Source organism: Strix aluco, chromosome 4 (genome assembly GCF_031877795.1).
Source record: "Strix aluco isolate bStrAlu1 chromosome 4, bStrAlu1.hap1, whole genome shotgun sequence".
In the NCBI taxonomy this organism is placed as follows: Eukaryota; Metazoa; Chordata; class Aves; order Strigiformes; family Strigidae; genus Strix; species Strix aluco.
In genome coordinates this window covers 29,321,975-29,336,918 of record NC_133934.1, presented here as the reverse complement: position 1 = coordinate 29,336,918, position 14,944 = coordinate 29,321,975, and the positions used below count along the sequence as shown (strand labels likewise).

Sequence of the window (14,944 nt, the reverse complement as noted above, 5' to 3'; positions counted from 1 at the left end):
CAACTACACTTCCCTCTGCTGACTCTAGTCAAAAGGGTACCTGTGTAGCACATCATCCCTTAAAACTACAGCAGCTAGAAGCACCGCTCTGGCTTCTCTCTGGAAACTGAAGCCAGTAATCCCAGAATTCCTTTTAGTATCAAGGTTTATGGCATTTGTCCTGAGCAGATGTGGCACAAATTGAGGGAAGTAACACCCTTCCACACGATAAGATCTGTCTCTATTCAGCTTCTAGCATGAGCTGCCTTTACCACCACAGTCAGACCTGTGCACTTTGCTGTTCAAATGTTATTTGCTGGGCAGTCCTCTAGAGCTATTAGCCCAGACTGCTTGCAGTTTACCTTTTATTCATCTACACAAAATGTTTTGCATTTTGTTTTGGCCTCCCCATTTCTGCACTGCTGAACAACCATCAAATGAATGGTTCTTTCAGAAGCATGCCTGACTTCTTATCTCCATGTTATTACAGGAGGACATAGCACAAACATACCTGCTGTGCCACAAATGCAACAGTGATGGAAAACATGCCCAGAAGTGGGATCCCTGTGAATGTTTGCCCAGGCAGGCCTGTGACTTGTTATTATCATTTCACATGCTTATTATGGTGATACTTAAAAACTCTAGTGAGCACAAAAAGGAAAGCCAATTTAAAAAAAAAAAAAACAGTGAAAGTTTACCCTTTACGAACAACAGAAGAGCACTAGCTGTCTTCAGTGTGTTTTACAACTAGTACAAATTTACCAGCGTGATTTATGAAAATTCAGAAGTGACAATAAATTCTAGGTCTGTAGAAAGATCTGTGTTATACAAATTGAGGTTAGCACAGCTCTCTGCAGGTAAATTCCAATTATGAACATCATAAGCAGTTTCCTGGGAGTTACAGCATTTTCTACCTACCCAGCAAAGTTAGTTCAGTCTCAAGCCTGATGGCTGATTCAAGCAGCAGCACCTCCCTGTTGTCAATACTGGTTTCTGCTAAAAAATGATGATTTAACCACTCTGCATATTCTGCATCACTCAGCACCTACAGAGGGAGAAAAACATACGGCATATATCTGTATTGTGTTTTCAAAGGTGCCTCAGAAGTGTCCTCAGTTACTTCTGCTGTCCATATACCGAACCTAGAAGTACAGCCCCTGGCAGAGCATTACTTACGTGCCCAACATGTCCGTGGATTTAGTACTATGTTCATAGTGTTAGATTACTTTGCCAGGCTTCACAAGCCAGGTTACTCACTCGCACCCTCCAGGTTCCTGGAGCTGCCTGACAGATTTCCATTTAGATGGAAGGTAGGCAGCCCAGTGAGCATAGTATACTCTCCCTACTGCTCTTTAATTGCAGCATTGACACAGCCACAGAAATACCGCACAGCTGTGTACGGCTTGATGACTGTACAGCTACACAGCTCGTACTTGCACTTTGCATAAGGCTTTGTAAAGAGGTTTCTTGCCTGTTTCAATCCCTATGAAATTTTACTTTTAAGCAGCTTTGAATTTAAAATCAAAACATCACTTACGTTTTGCATTCAGAGTTTGTAAACTGCAAACTGTTTGTGAAACCCAATAAAACAGGTCTGACAATTTTTTTTCTGTGTCTGAATTCCAACCAGGGTAAGTTTCACACAAGGAGACCTGCTCAGGACTCTTGAAAAAATATTGGACTATTTGACAACACCTGTTTTAGAATTAGGCTACTATGCTACTTGGCATCCTAAAACTGACAACAACTATGGCAATCTAATGGAAGTCAAGAATGGATTTGGGTCAACTTACAAATTCCTCCTGAAAGAACATAAGGATAAACAAAATGGGGCAATGGAAGCATCTCTTTAGAAACGGTTATGTCTGCTCCACTGGTGATAACACTCATGTTGGTCACAGACTGTAAACATTCTTAAAAATATGTATTAAAAGGAATACCTTCTTAGCAACACACAGAGTGCGCAGTCCTCTTCTGGCATAGTCATTCAAATGCTTCTGAGTTCTCTCTTTAATCTTCTTTTGTTCCATTTCTGAATTGTTAGTACCTACTATCACACAAAAAGCAAAGAAAGCAAATTAAATATGCATTCTTAGGCTAAATTGAGTGGAAAATTTTGAAGGACTAAATACGTTTTAAAAATACCAAAATGTTAACAGGTTTTAACTACGAATGTATCTTCATGTTTGCACAATATACGGTGGCTGTGTCTACAGTGAGCACACAGTGAGCCAGTCTGCACAGGCAGTGAGGGAAACCCATCTGGTACTGATACATCTTTGGATGCCACTAGTATATCAAAATGTTTTTCTAAAATAAAATTATTTTCTAAAATGAACTGGCCCACAGACACCCAAGCAGCTTTACTGCCAATGGTCTAGTGGGAGGGAGCTAAAAGGGCAGTCACAGAAAAGTTTTTTTAAAAATAACTGTTAAGGGGTGGACTATTTAGACAGGCATTCAACTCACCTAACTTTGGACATGTATAAGTTAGGTTCCAAGTTTATCTGGAGAATCAAAGTATGGAGAGGCACCTCCAGACATGCAATTACCCCCCTAGTAAGATGACAGATTTTGAGGTAGTTTCTGTCCATGGCCTACAGAGGCTTTTTGACTAGACTTTAGATGGCTAATGTTGGGTGAGTTAAAATCCTCCCTTGGAATTGAAAATATCCCTCTTCCCCACAGAGGTCAGCCAGCCATGGAACATATAAACCAAACTCCCTTTTGCAGAAAGCAAGTCTTTAAAAGTCATTCCTTTACATTACTTTCCAAACCATTAAAAAAAACCCCTTGGAACATCTTCTGAACTTAAGTATGTTTAGGTATTTATTTCTAACATACACAGGTAATACTTTCTTTTTACTGCCTTCAGTTAAAAATCAATGACTGTTTGCTACAGTGTATGAATAAATTACTTAGTGCTTAAACAACATGGTGCATCCCTCCTGTGGCAGATTCAAACAACATTTATCCCCGAACAACAGGGCCCCGCAGGAGGCACCACACAACTTTACAGATACTATTATTACACCTAGAAACAAAGAAATAGTCAGTAGTCAAGGGAAAAAAACTCAACGTGCTGATAGGTGACATCTGCTACCAATACCTCTCTCCAACAGCTCCGAAACACTAACATACGTAAAGGCTAGAAAGTATCTCATTCTAATAAATACCTCTCACTGTGTAGCAGAAGCCAACTATTCAAGCAGATGACCTTACTTTATAACTGGGAAATACTTCAGTTGGCTCCAAAGGGTCTGCTTAGACACCACTAAATCCTCTGAAAAACAGCTGCTTCTCTCTTCTCAGTTTTCACACCAGCACACAGCACAGCCACATCTAGGTGACAAGTGATATGACCTTTCTGGGTTCCCTATAAGGAACTATTCCCAGATAATAGTTCTGCTTGGTTACTTGTCTCTTCTCATGAATCTGGCCATCTGTTCAACTGTACTGAAGAATGACAAAGGTGAGCAAAGAATTAGAAGTTCTGTAGATACCTTCAGATGCAGTTCTTAACAAATCCATCATGACTGAGTCTGCACCTTTTGTGTACACCACCACGCTGTTGGAGACTGGATGCCGAACCACCACTGACATCCTTTTCCGCACGGAATCAAAAGGCAAGATATGCAGAAGCTGAAACGTTAAAGATCCCAGGCCTGCAAAGTCCACAGTTACTTGATCTGGAGTCCTAGACTGTAAAATACATTTATAAGCCCTCGCAGCATGAACCAAGGCAGCTTCATCTGGACTCTCAGCTTCATAACATAGTTTAGGTAAGGGAGACAATTCAATAGATGACACAGCACTGTTGTGTTCACAGCCAGCAGCTACATTCACTGTATCTAGTTCCTGAGGCACCTGGGAATTTTCTGGGCTGTCAGTATTGAGAGGCTCAGCAGCCCCTTGAGCAGCTCCATCCAAAGCAGGTGAAGCCAGTTTCATTCTGAAAATAGACAGTTTGCTCACAAAACTACTGGGGCTTTCAGATGATGACTCTTTTACACTTGGAAGTGGGGAGGAACTTAGTCTCCAAACTGAAAACCTCTGGAACATCTGCCTGATTTCCTCAAGCGATTTAATAGGCGTCCTACCCAGCGACGAGAGTCTCATCTGGAACACAACAGTCAGAGAAAGCATTTATGTTAAATTCTTCATATTTTATTACATTAAAGGACAACTTACAAACTATGTATGTTTCTTAATGAATGTAGTATTTTGAAATTTACCATGAGTTTGATTGTTTGTTTTAAAGATTGCCAGATCAAACATATAACCATATGAGTACACTAAACAGCTTCTTGTAAGAGCTTCTTTATCCAAACCAAAAGAATTGTAAAAATACTTCAGAGCTGAAAACTGTATGCATTCCAAGTTTGATTCATGACTCCATATAATACTTCTCTTTAGAACTGTTTCAGTTGTGGCAAATGGAACTAAACTAATTATTGTTCTGAATTAGCAAGATACTTAAGAATAAACCAACTCCATACCCCTCTCAGTAACTAGCTACAAGTACTGTTAAAAATGTAGTACCTTATCAATACTTTTTTAACATTTGAATTTAAAACAGGAGACAGTTCCCCTCTCATCAATGTTATAAAATAATTGGCTTACTGTTATTCAGAACAGTTAGCCAGCTGATAGCTTACAAAAAAGGAACAAGGTATGGAAGGCTGACATTCATTTCTCATTACTGGTGAAGAGTTAAGAATGAGTTATTACCAGGAAGCATATTCTCCTTTGCCACTGAAAAGCATAAAGTAAGGACAGACTCTGGCTTCAGTTCTACCACAATTGCATGCGAGTTGCAGTGCGTCCCCATTCACCATCACGGAAACAGAACTAGAAACATCCTTTCATCACCACTCCCTAAGGCAACACTGAAACCTCCTGTTGTCTTGAGCTCTTTCATGTCATTCCCTAATTGTGAACTCAGAAACCTCATGCCACATAGCCCCTCCCAATCTATCTCCTAGTGACATGGAGATCTTCTCCCTGCTAGCAAGTCATTGGGAAATACTATTCTCAAAAACCCAAGAATCTTGCCTTTATATTTTTCTACATCACCTTTACGGAATGGCTGATCAGTAACTATGAACACAGCTGTCCCATCCACACAGGGACCTGGAGGCTGCCTACTACCTTTTCTGGGAATGCCTGGAAGCACACTAAAATTCCAGGCTTATTTATACATAGGATGTACATTATAGTCCACAGGATACCTTTTGGGAATGTCTCCAGCCATGGCTGTAGGTTCACTGCCTAGATGGACACCAAAGTCCAGTCCTGCACATCACATTTTTTTCAAAAGACAAATGTCAACAATTGGAAATCACCAGAGGATGGGGAGAAGGAAACCAAAGCTGAACTGGGGAATTATGCTGCAACACGGTCAAAAATTGGTAAAAAATGGGGTTATGAAAATCCCACCTTGAAAAAAAAAAAATTTGAAAAAGATAGTACTATCTTTAAATAAATGTTAGGTTGTGTGCTCTGAAAAAAACAACTGGTCTCAGGAAGACTTAAACACACTCCAGACCATTAAACCAGGACAGCTGGGCAAATGCAGTATACATTCAAGGTGAGACCGCTTTATGTCATACTGCAAAGCATTTTTTATTCAGAGTACTACATATATGAAACTTGATCTTCCACACTTTTGCTAAAACTCTATTTCAGGGAACAGGTAAGAGCATTCTCAGTTCCAATATTCTGGGAGACTTCTGAGATTATTCTTATTGTTTAGTCAACAATAACCTATTTGTAAAGGTAACCTGAGTGTTAGGGTACTCTTAAAGGAAGCTACGCACATATCTGGAAAAAGATAACTAGAACATAGAAAAAAATACAATTGCAATTTAATCTCAAAATTTCTCTTGTAAAAGTTACGAACAGTCTATACATAGAAGTAAAAATATTGAAGCCAAGTTTTTCTGCACTGGAAAAACATTACCAGCATTATATTACATGTTAACTCCTTGCACTCTGTGGGTTTACAGTAATTCCCTTCTTTCTAACAGGACAAACCAACAAAGGAGAAAAGGATCACTTTTTAAATGTCAGTTAATTGTTTTTTCCTTTTGTAATCAAACAAAAGGGAGCTCATTTATTTATAAATAAGGCCAAATGCCAAAAATAAGGCCTTCTTACCTTCTGACGTGGTTGATTGGGGACTGAAACTACAACAGTATTACAGATTGCCAGAGCAAGAAAGAAGTCAGTGATGTACATTGTCTCCAATGATAAGTTGCTGCTGGCTTCTTCTGATTGTTGATAGGAATGAGAAGAAATTTGGCTGAACTTCTCCAGCAGTTGTGCATCTGGTACAACATCCGTTTCCTATTGATGAAAGGAACAAAACTGCCCGTTAGGATATAAGCTTAATCTCAGTCTTTGGAGGTTAAATCAGTTACAGATGAATGAAGTGTAGAAGCTCATACAAATTCCTTCCTGTCAGATGTTGAGTTGATTACACTAGGAAATAGAGGAACTCTGGTGTCTTCACTGCCTTGTACTAGCCCACTGAAAATGACAAACTTAATGCCCAGAGAGGTAAACAGCAGAGCCTTAGTTCATAGAGAGAAATTAAATATGACGAATGATATTTAGATGCCTTCAGGTACAGAAGCAGAGCTTTTATCTCTTGTAACTGTCAATAAATATTGGTCATCTAGGTATTTCCTACTGAAAAAAAAAATGCTAGAAACCTCTTAAAATAAAAGAACAAACTGTTATTAAGATGAAGCTGATAGTTTTAGCTGGAGTGATCACGGACTCACAGCAGCAAGAACCAAAGCATACACCTTCATGACCCAACAAACATCTGCAATGTCACCTGCAAATAGGATGCAGCCAAGCAATCATGGGAGGCTCTGGTTTTGACAGAAGAGAGAAAGGATTTCTTAAATGACAAGCACTCTGATTAAATGGAGGTAAGAAGGTATTCCTTCCTGAGTTTCTTCAGAAATTTAGCATCAAAACCAACAGCTTTTACTTACAATGGGGCTGCTGAAAGCAACATGTCCTGAGTGGGGAACATCACCTGCTCCATCTTCCCTTCCTGGTGCAGGGTAACTACCAGACAACTGATTCAAAGATTTTCTGTTCAAAGGTTCATTCACAGCACTGCAGTTGTGCCCTTGCCATTCTGACATATGCGTTGAAGAGCTACACTGACGATCAGCTGAATTCATCTCTTGATAGGATTCCAACCTCTTTGCTATGGAAAGGGAAACAAAATTACCGTTCCATGAGCAAAAAGAAACTTGTCTAAAACACTGCCTGGAGGTTCAGGAAACAAAATTTTTAAGTAAGGAATTTAGTATATAGTTAAGAATCACCCACCATTTATGAAAAATAAAACCCATAACATGCCATCACACTGACTTCCTGTTTGGGACACTGCACTTCAAGAGCAACGCTCAACTGCAGTGAATCCAGAGAGGGAGCAAGAATAATCTAGAATTCTAGATGAATAATCTAGAACTCTGGACAACATGAGCCACATGGAAATAGTAAAGTAAGCTGGAGTTACACAGCCTCCATAAGGGCACATTGATAGAAGACAAATAATAGTCCTGAAGTACATGAAGGACAATTGCATAAAGGAAACAGCCTGTTTTCTATGCACACTGTGGGTAACAGAAGTCACAATGGTCCTGTATTGTGGCAAGACAAACGCAGGCTAGGTATCAGCAAAACTTTGTCAGAGAAGACACGACACACTAGAACAGAATGCCTGAGAAAGCAGTGAATTGGACACCATTGGAGGTCCTGAAGAAACAAAAAAAATATTCATAAAGAATGATAGCAACAGCTCTGCCTCAGACCAAAGAAACAGGACCAGATCACCTCCTGATATGTTTTCTAGCCTAATTATTTGACAAATACAGCTTCTAGCAGGAAGTCATTGAAACTGTGTTTCTTATCATTTCTGTATTGGACATCCCCTCACACGCATACACATGTTCTGAGTATTTAATTGAAAAGCAGGTTTCAATAATAAAACTTTGTATTGACACCACATTTGCACCAAAGATATAAATGCAGGTCTGTGCCCCACAAATCTAGCTAGGAAGATCAGTGGTGTAAGAAATCTCCGTGGTAAATGGAAACATACCTATGCTATCACGTGCTTGTTAAAAATGTACCCAAATGTTTGCACTGGAGTTCTGGGGCAGTGTTTGACCACATGCAAGAGGCTGCAATCTCAATCCAGACAGCAGTGGATCACTGTACACTATTCAGCTTTCAAGATTTTACCTATCACTGTGAAAGCAGCATGCAATGAGCATACACTAGTGGTTCAATGTCTGAATCCGCAGACAGCACAGAAAAACTGTTCTGAGAGCTGTGCATTGCCTATTTATTTCATTAGAGTGTGAATACAAACAATGACATCCTAAGGAAAAAAACAATATTAACATACAGACATCTCCTGCAACACCACTAATTCCCTATTTTTTTCTTATTTAAAGTGGCAGCTACTGTACAGGAGAGACATGAAAAGTGGGATATTCTGTTTTATGTGAACAGGAAACCTATCCACAGTTCAGAGTCCCCAGCTCTGGTGCTCAAAATGAGATGGAAATAGGTTTATTACATCACTTGCGAGTCCTTAAGCTCCTAGCCAAAGTGCAGGAGCTTAGCTAGGTCCAGGAAATGAGCAACCAGATTTGCTAGCCTGTCATACTGAATGACAGTCATTGCTGTTGTGTGCTTCCCTTATGTGCATCCCTTTACCCTGGACAATAGAGATATAAATACAGAAATATATGTACAGACTAAGTGGCTTGTATGCAAAAGACTGTACTGCTGTCTTGCACTGCAACACTTGCTATATGTAGCACGAGCCTTGCACATAGCAGCTCTATGCAACTGACAAAACCAAAAAAGGACTAAAACATAGGACCTCCAACATTTTTCAAACTGATTTTCAGGGCTCACACAGTTTCTAGATTTGTTAGGAGAAAGTACATGCTTAGCCCCCAGGTAAAAGACAGGGTACAGCAGGAAATAATTATGGACATAATTAACACACTAATATTTTTGGAAGATAACTTTAAGTGAACTACTATCAGAAGTGGTAGACACACTTTCCCTGGCACAATGAGACCTGGATCAGTCACAGCTACATCATTCCCATTACTCTTTGGTTTATCTCTTCTGAAATACTTGTCCTTCCTTTAGGAATTGCTCTGAAAATATATGCTACTTTTTAAGTTGTTCATTCACCAAGTTTGAAACTTAAAAACGTTTCTTTTTGCTTTGCTGTTTTCATCCTTCCTGGTATAATTATGCAAAGCCAAAGCACCACCTGGACACCTGCATCATAAAATTTTCAAAATATGTGCAGAATTTACTGTAAAAACACTTTGTAACCATCTGCTCCTGAAACACAACAAAAGAAGGGCTGAACTCATTCGTTGCTGTGGCCAGCAGGGTGTGCCTTTTGCTCGCAGTTGTGAGCAGTTCTATCTGGCAGCAAACCCACCAAAACCACAAAGGGGAGTTTAATACACAGCTGTGCTTTATGTGTTCACCTGTCAGCACCTCACCTTTGATCTCATATGAAATACTTGCATTGCCCACCAGCAAAATAGCAAATGTCTGCAGCCACAAGTAATTACATACTGTAATGGCAATAAAAACTTTACGGTTTTATCTAATTAATAAAATAGTTAATTGAATCAAAGACTTCATGTCACTTTGCCCAGTTTTCTCTTGTGTCTGCAGTTGTATCCTCTCCTGGCTCCCACAAAGCTTCAAGAAGGCTCTCATGAAATGTATATTGAAAGATGCTACGCTACTAGACAATGAGGCAGCAACTATTCAGCAGCACTACTTGTTGACTTTTTGGCTAAAAATAAACAGACATGTAAGATGTAAGAATACAACAGTCATTATTTCTGATGGAGGTACTTATCTTTACAGCCTTAACACACACATGTACATACACCTGCTTGCCTTGTACCTTAACATTACTGTTAAAGCTCTGACTTCAGCACGTATTTTATTTGGGTTACTGTATCCTCAAGGGCAACAGTATGTCAAATCAGAGCCTTAAGATACACTACATAAAGTTGGCACACTTGCATGGCAGTCAACAGGATGCTAGGTAAGCATTGGCACTCTAGTAGGGAAAAAAAAAAAAAAAAGAGGGCAATTTTCCAATGTTCTGGGTTCTGAATATTGCAAGGAGAGAAGCAAAACACAGTAGGCATGACTCCCTCCAGAGCGAATAAAGAATACTGTGTTTGTGGTATCAAATCTGTTGTAACTTAACCAGCTGCAAAGCAGCAGCCTTCAATTCTCTTAACACACTATACACGAAGGGATCCAAATAATGGGGAAAGATGCATGGCTATTAGTAGGATCAGTCTGAACTCATACCTTCTGTGTGTATTGTCACACAAGTCCACCAGACCCCTACCAAAACTTTCAGCTTCTCTGAGAAGAAAAAAATGACCCATTGTGAACACAGGTTTATGTCTTACCATTTTCCTCATGGCAATACTCCTGTCCTGCAATGCTGCATCTCCGAAAAACCATCTTATTTTCAGTGAGGGTTCCAGTCTTGTCAGAGAAAATGTACTGAATCTGGCCAAGGTCTTCAGCAATATTCAGTGCTCGACACTGAACTGTTGAGTCTGTTTTCTCATGGTAAAAATCAATGTCATTCTGTATTAAATAAATTTGTCCCAATTTGACAATTTCAATTGAAACGTAGAGAGAAACTGGGATCAAGACCTACCGAAATAAAACATGGGGATTAAATAAAACCAAACTCTTTGGCCAGTTACAAACATGAAGTAGCTCTACTGAAGCTGAAGAGTTACTTCAAGGATCTAAATGAGATCAGAATATGGCCCATGTTCAAAGCAGACCGAAGTTACCTGTAATAAAATGATCATCGTCCAGAACATATTGAACCCTGCTAATGTTGGAGGAATCAATTTCCCATCTGGCTCAGGGACGTTAAAAAAAGGTATTTCCGAATACCTACTTAACCAAATTCCATGGCCTTGAAAACAAGAACAAGATAAAGTGAGTCAGTTGTATGTAAAATGTATCACAGTTGAGCGTCATGGTGTTAGCTGTTAAGACTGTGCAGTTCTTCCTAAGCTTTTAAACTACCAGCTTCTCTCTTGAGTTTTTCCCTCAACAGGAACCTCATTAAAATTAATAAGTATCAATGCACACATGAATAAATACCCTGCATGCATTTCTATCAACAGCACATCTATACAGCATATCTCAGAATGAAAGGAATACTAACTACACTTGATAAACACTTTTTTTCTTCCCCAGAAACACCTCTGGCAACTAATTGTCCTACGCTTGCTTGTCCAGGTTTTAGCTAACCTGTGAACACCACGTCATCATTATTAAGTGTAGTCTGAAGTTTTTTTAAACATGTTTTAAACACCTTTTTGATTTGTCCTAATAGTCTGTTTAGATTTACTCAAGCTCACTAATCAATCCCTAAAATTTAAAGTCCTTACAACTCTAGTCACGCTAGGCCTCTCCCCACCATGCTGTACGTGCATCTCATGTTACCTGAAAAATCCTAAGAGAAAGTAGGAGAGCAATTAGCAAGAGAAAAGAGAAATGAATAACAGGTTCCAGACCTAAGAACATGCACAAGGAACATATTTCTTGACCACACTCCAGGTTAAACATGACAACGTGAACTAAAACCTAGCAGCACCCGCAACTGCTAGGGAATTGCATGTGGATAAAAGCAGTTTCTGAGATGGGCTGTTAAAATGAATCAGCCCAAATTAAAACACTGAGTATTGCAGGCTGAGAGAGGAAAATAGCAGGAGTCTGACAATTCTCACTTACCTATTGCACCAGTTAAACACATCAAAATTAGAAGCAGAACACACCAAAGAATATCAGTGTTCACTTTTCTTTCCAATTTACTGCGCTTGTAATGAGGGCCGCTGTTATTCAGCATGGCTTTGGTTTCATGACCTGTAACCACAACACAGGTTGAAATTCTCCAATAGCAGGTATCAGAACCAGAAGTGCTTTATATTTCTAACTCTGGGAAATGGGACATTTCTCTTGAATAGAGATTACAAATATAAGCAAACTAACTGCTTCTACAATATATGAATTCTGTCTCAAAGAAAACTGAACAAGCTTAAACCAAAATCTGTCATGTACATATTAACTTTTATACTGTCAATAATATTCCTTCCTATAGAAATTATCTTATTCTTGACATTTTCTATATTATTTCTAATATTTTCTACAAAAGCCTGCATGTGCATTACAACTATCTGGCTGGATACATCATATTGATTAGTCTAAAAACCTCTGCCCTTTCACACAGAACACTGAAGAACAGCACTAGCTTCAGTTTTGGTCCAGAAAAAAGTCCTAAGCAAGCCACACATCTCCACGTCCATTTCAAAACCTGGGTTTACCATTGCAGATAACAGTTGAGGACAAGGACCTGTTCACATGGAACAGAGCTAGCTTCCCATGAATAATCACACATATCAGTTCTTTACATCGTTAAAATAAAAACAAGTTTATTCCAGACATGCATTCTTAACACTTCAGCTACAGCTGCCTTCTGTTGGATTCAAGCTTTTACTCTGCTAATGCCCCTTTGTATGATCCTGTTTCTTAGGGCACATCACTCTATCTTGTTTGCAAGGAAATATGTGAAAGCCAGGGTGGTTCACTAACCTGCATATACCACTATGCCTACAACAGCTTCTGTGTTTCTCACTGTGCATCCTCGGAGCAGTAAGTTCTCCTTGCTGAGGCCCACTCTATCCTTGTTTGAATGCTCACTGAAAAAAAAAGCACATTACTTCAGCTGCAGGACTCCAGCAATCACCAGTCAGGCTTTGCAAAATCATTAGGGAGCAGATTTTCCAAAGAAGCTTGTAGTCACTGACTGCCATTCTGACATTTCTGATTGGACTTTTCAAAAGAATGGGGTAACATGCATGCAGATCACCTTTGAAAATTCAGGCATGGAGGCACCATACTAAAATTTTCTTGTGTTTACAAGCCTAGCATTTGCCAGTTGGCACAGGAGAAGTAGGCAACACTACTGAAAAAAGCTCAAGACAAACACTGGAAGTCTGAAAGCCTACGACTTCTACTTGGATTGCCAACATCAGAAAAAATTCAAACAAAATTTAAAATCCCATTTTAAATATACTGTGAGCATTGTTACTCCTGTAGGATACTTTGAGTGCAGGTAGGCCCACTGTTTGTCAAGGTGTTTCCTCAGAGGCTAAGATTTATATATATTTATTTTTATTTTCATATTTCTAACAAGTCAGTGCCCACAGGAAAGACTGTAGACATTATAACTCTCAGAAACTGAAAATCAGTCACACCATGAAACAGTATTTTGTTTTCCTACTGTCTATAGAAAATCAAAAGATACACCATAAGAGAAAAAGACACAGATAGGTACATTGGTCAAAAGGAGTTTGATCAAGCCACTGATGGTTACAAAAAACAAATCAGAATAGGAGAGGAAGCCAGTCCTTCCCGTTTCCAATTCTGAGCAATGCAGCTTGTCCTATCAGGCCATGGTCCATACCAAATACTGTAGATATCACGTTATAAAGAGCAGATTTGAAACAGCTATTTCAAATATGGAATACACAATTGCAAAACAGCCTGAACTAGGATGTTGAAAATATTCAATACAAAATAAAAAGCACTAGTGAGCTTTCCCAGTTCTCTATCTGCTGCTCAGAAAGCCTTTCTGGAGCTCCATCTGCTGGGCTGCACTCAGAAATGCAGGGGTGAAAAACTGCTGTACATATTGTCATTGTTTTTTAAAACAAACATTACAAGCTCTCTGAAAATTAGCAAGAGCACCAAAGCAAATGAAAATAGTTTAAAGAGCCACCAAGCCTACTTACACAAAGCCTCGGAAGTGAGTGAGGTCGTTGTTAGGACTTTCACATTCAATTCTACTGGAAAATTTTTCTGGATCAATTTCAGAGACCTAAGGCCATAGAAAAGAAACCCCAGAGAACTCAGGCAAAATGTGATGGAACTTAAAAACATCATCAATCCATAGGTTCAGATATTACTATCTAACAATCTAGCTTCAAAACTGTAAGTTGCTGTTGCTGTTGATGATCTGCTACTCAGCATAAATCAGACTTAAACAGCATGGAAGGACTTCCTAGCAAATATCAAACCCTGGCAAGTATCAGTTGAATGGCAGGTATTTTGAGACCACTGGAGAAGAGAAAATGGGTGGAAGAGTGAGGAAGAAGAAAAAAAATACAGTAAGAACATCTGAAAAGCAGAGACTTCCCATAGGTTTTTTTTTCATAAGTTAAAAAAAAAAAAAAGGTGCTGTCTTCTCTGCAAGGCAAATTTCTTCCGAACAGCCACTGTTCCCAGTACCATGACCAGGATGCTATAAGTGCTAGTGCAAAGAAAGCAGTTAGAACTTTTTAATGATGTTTGAGCCTCACCAGTACTGAAGAAAAGGCTGTTATGAAAGACTAGAAGTACATGTGAATAAAGCACAGGTGAGCTTTTCACTGAAGAGAAAAGCCAAGTGAAATAAATATCCTTTATTAATAAAGAATGAAACCTGACAAGAAGAGAAAAAATAAAAAGCCTTATCTTTGGAATTACCTGCAATTGCACTTGCAATTTAATTTCAATTAATGTCACATGACTATACCCCTAGCCTCTAGTATAACAGAGGCTAGCCTCTGATAAAACTGAGCCGTTTCCACTCTGAGTACCTTCCACTTACTCTCTGGAAAGTCATTTGTTCTGCTCTTTAGAAAAAAAGAATGACCAATTTAAGGTTTCAGACTTGAAACATAAATCTATAATTCACAGTTGTAATTGAATACGCAGTTACAGGTCTCTGAGAAGGCTGCACTCCCACAACCAGGTGACTTTACACTGGCAGAAGAGCAACTGTGAGGTTAAAACACAATCC

At 39.1% G+C, this 14,944-nt stretch overlaps 1 protein-coding gene across 10 annotated transcripts in view; it reads right to left on the bottom strand.

The window, feature by feature from the left end:
• The window catches only part of ATP10D (ATPase phospholipid transporting 10D (putative)), a 55,359-nt gene that overhangs the window by 17,249 nt on the left and 23,166 nt on the right, over window positions 1-14,944 (bottom strand). For 9 of the 10 annotated variants that reach the window (XR_012623064.1, XM_074822449.1, XM_074822454.1 and 6 more), the window contains 10 exons: window positions 13,896-13,981; window positions 12,694-12,800; window positions 11,836-11,967; window positions 10,884-11,011; window positions 10,485-10,737; window positions 6,987-7,207; window positions 6,139-6,327; window positions 3,483-4,098; window positions 1,920-2,029; window positions 898-1,024 (listed from right to left, as the gene is read on the bottom strand). Coding sequence is in view for 9 of the 10 variants with exons in the window: in XM_074822449.1 (XP_074678550.1) it covers window positions 898-1,024; window positions 1,920-2,029; window positions 3,483-4,098; window positions 6,139-6,327; window positions 6,987-7,207; window positions 10,485-10,737; window positions 10,884-11,011; window positions 11,836-11,967; window positions 12,694-12,800; window positions 13,896-13,981 (1,969 nt within the window). In the remaining variant the exon portion in view is untranslated. The remainder of the gene's footprint in view (window positions 1-897; window positions 1,025-1,919; window positions 2,030-3,482; window positions 4,099-6,138; window positions 6,328-6,986; window positions 7,208-10,484; window positions 10,738-10,883; window positions 11,012-11,835; window positions 11,968-12,693; window positions 12,801-13,895; window positions 13,982-14,944) is intronic. The other variant, XM_074822452.1, reaches the window with a different exon arrangement.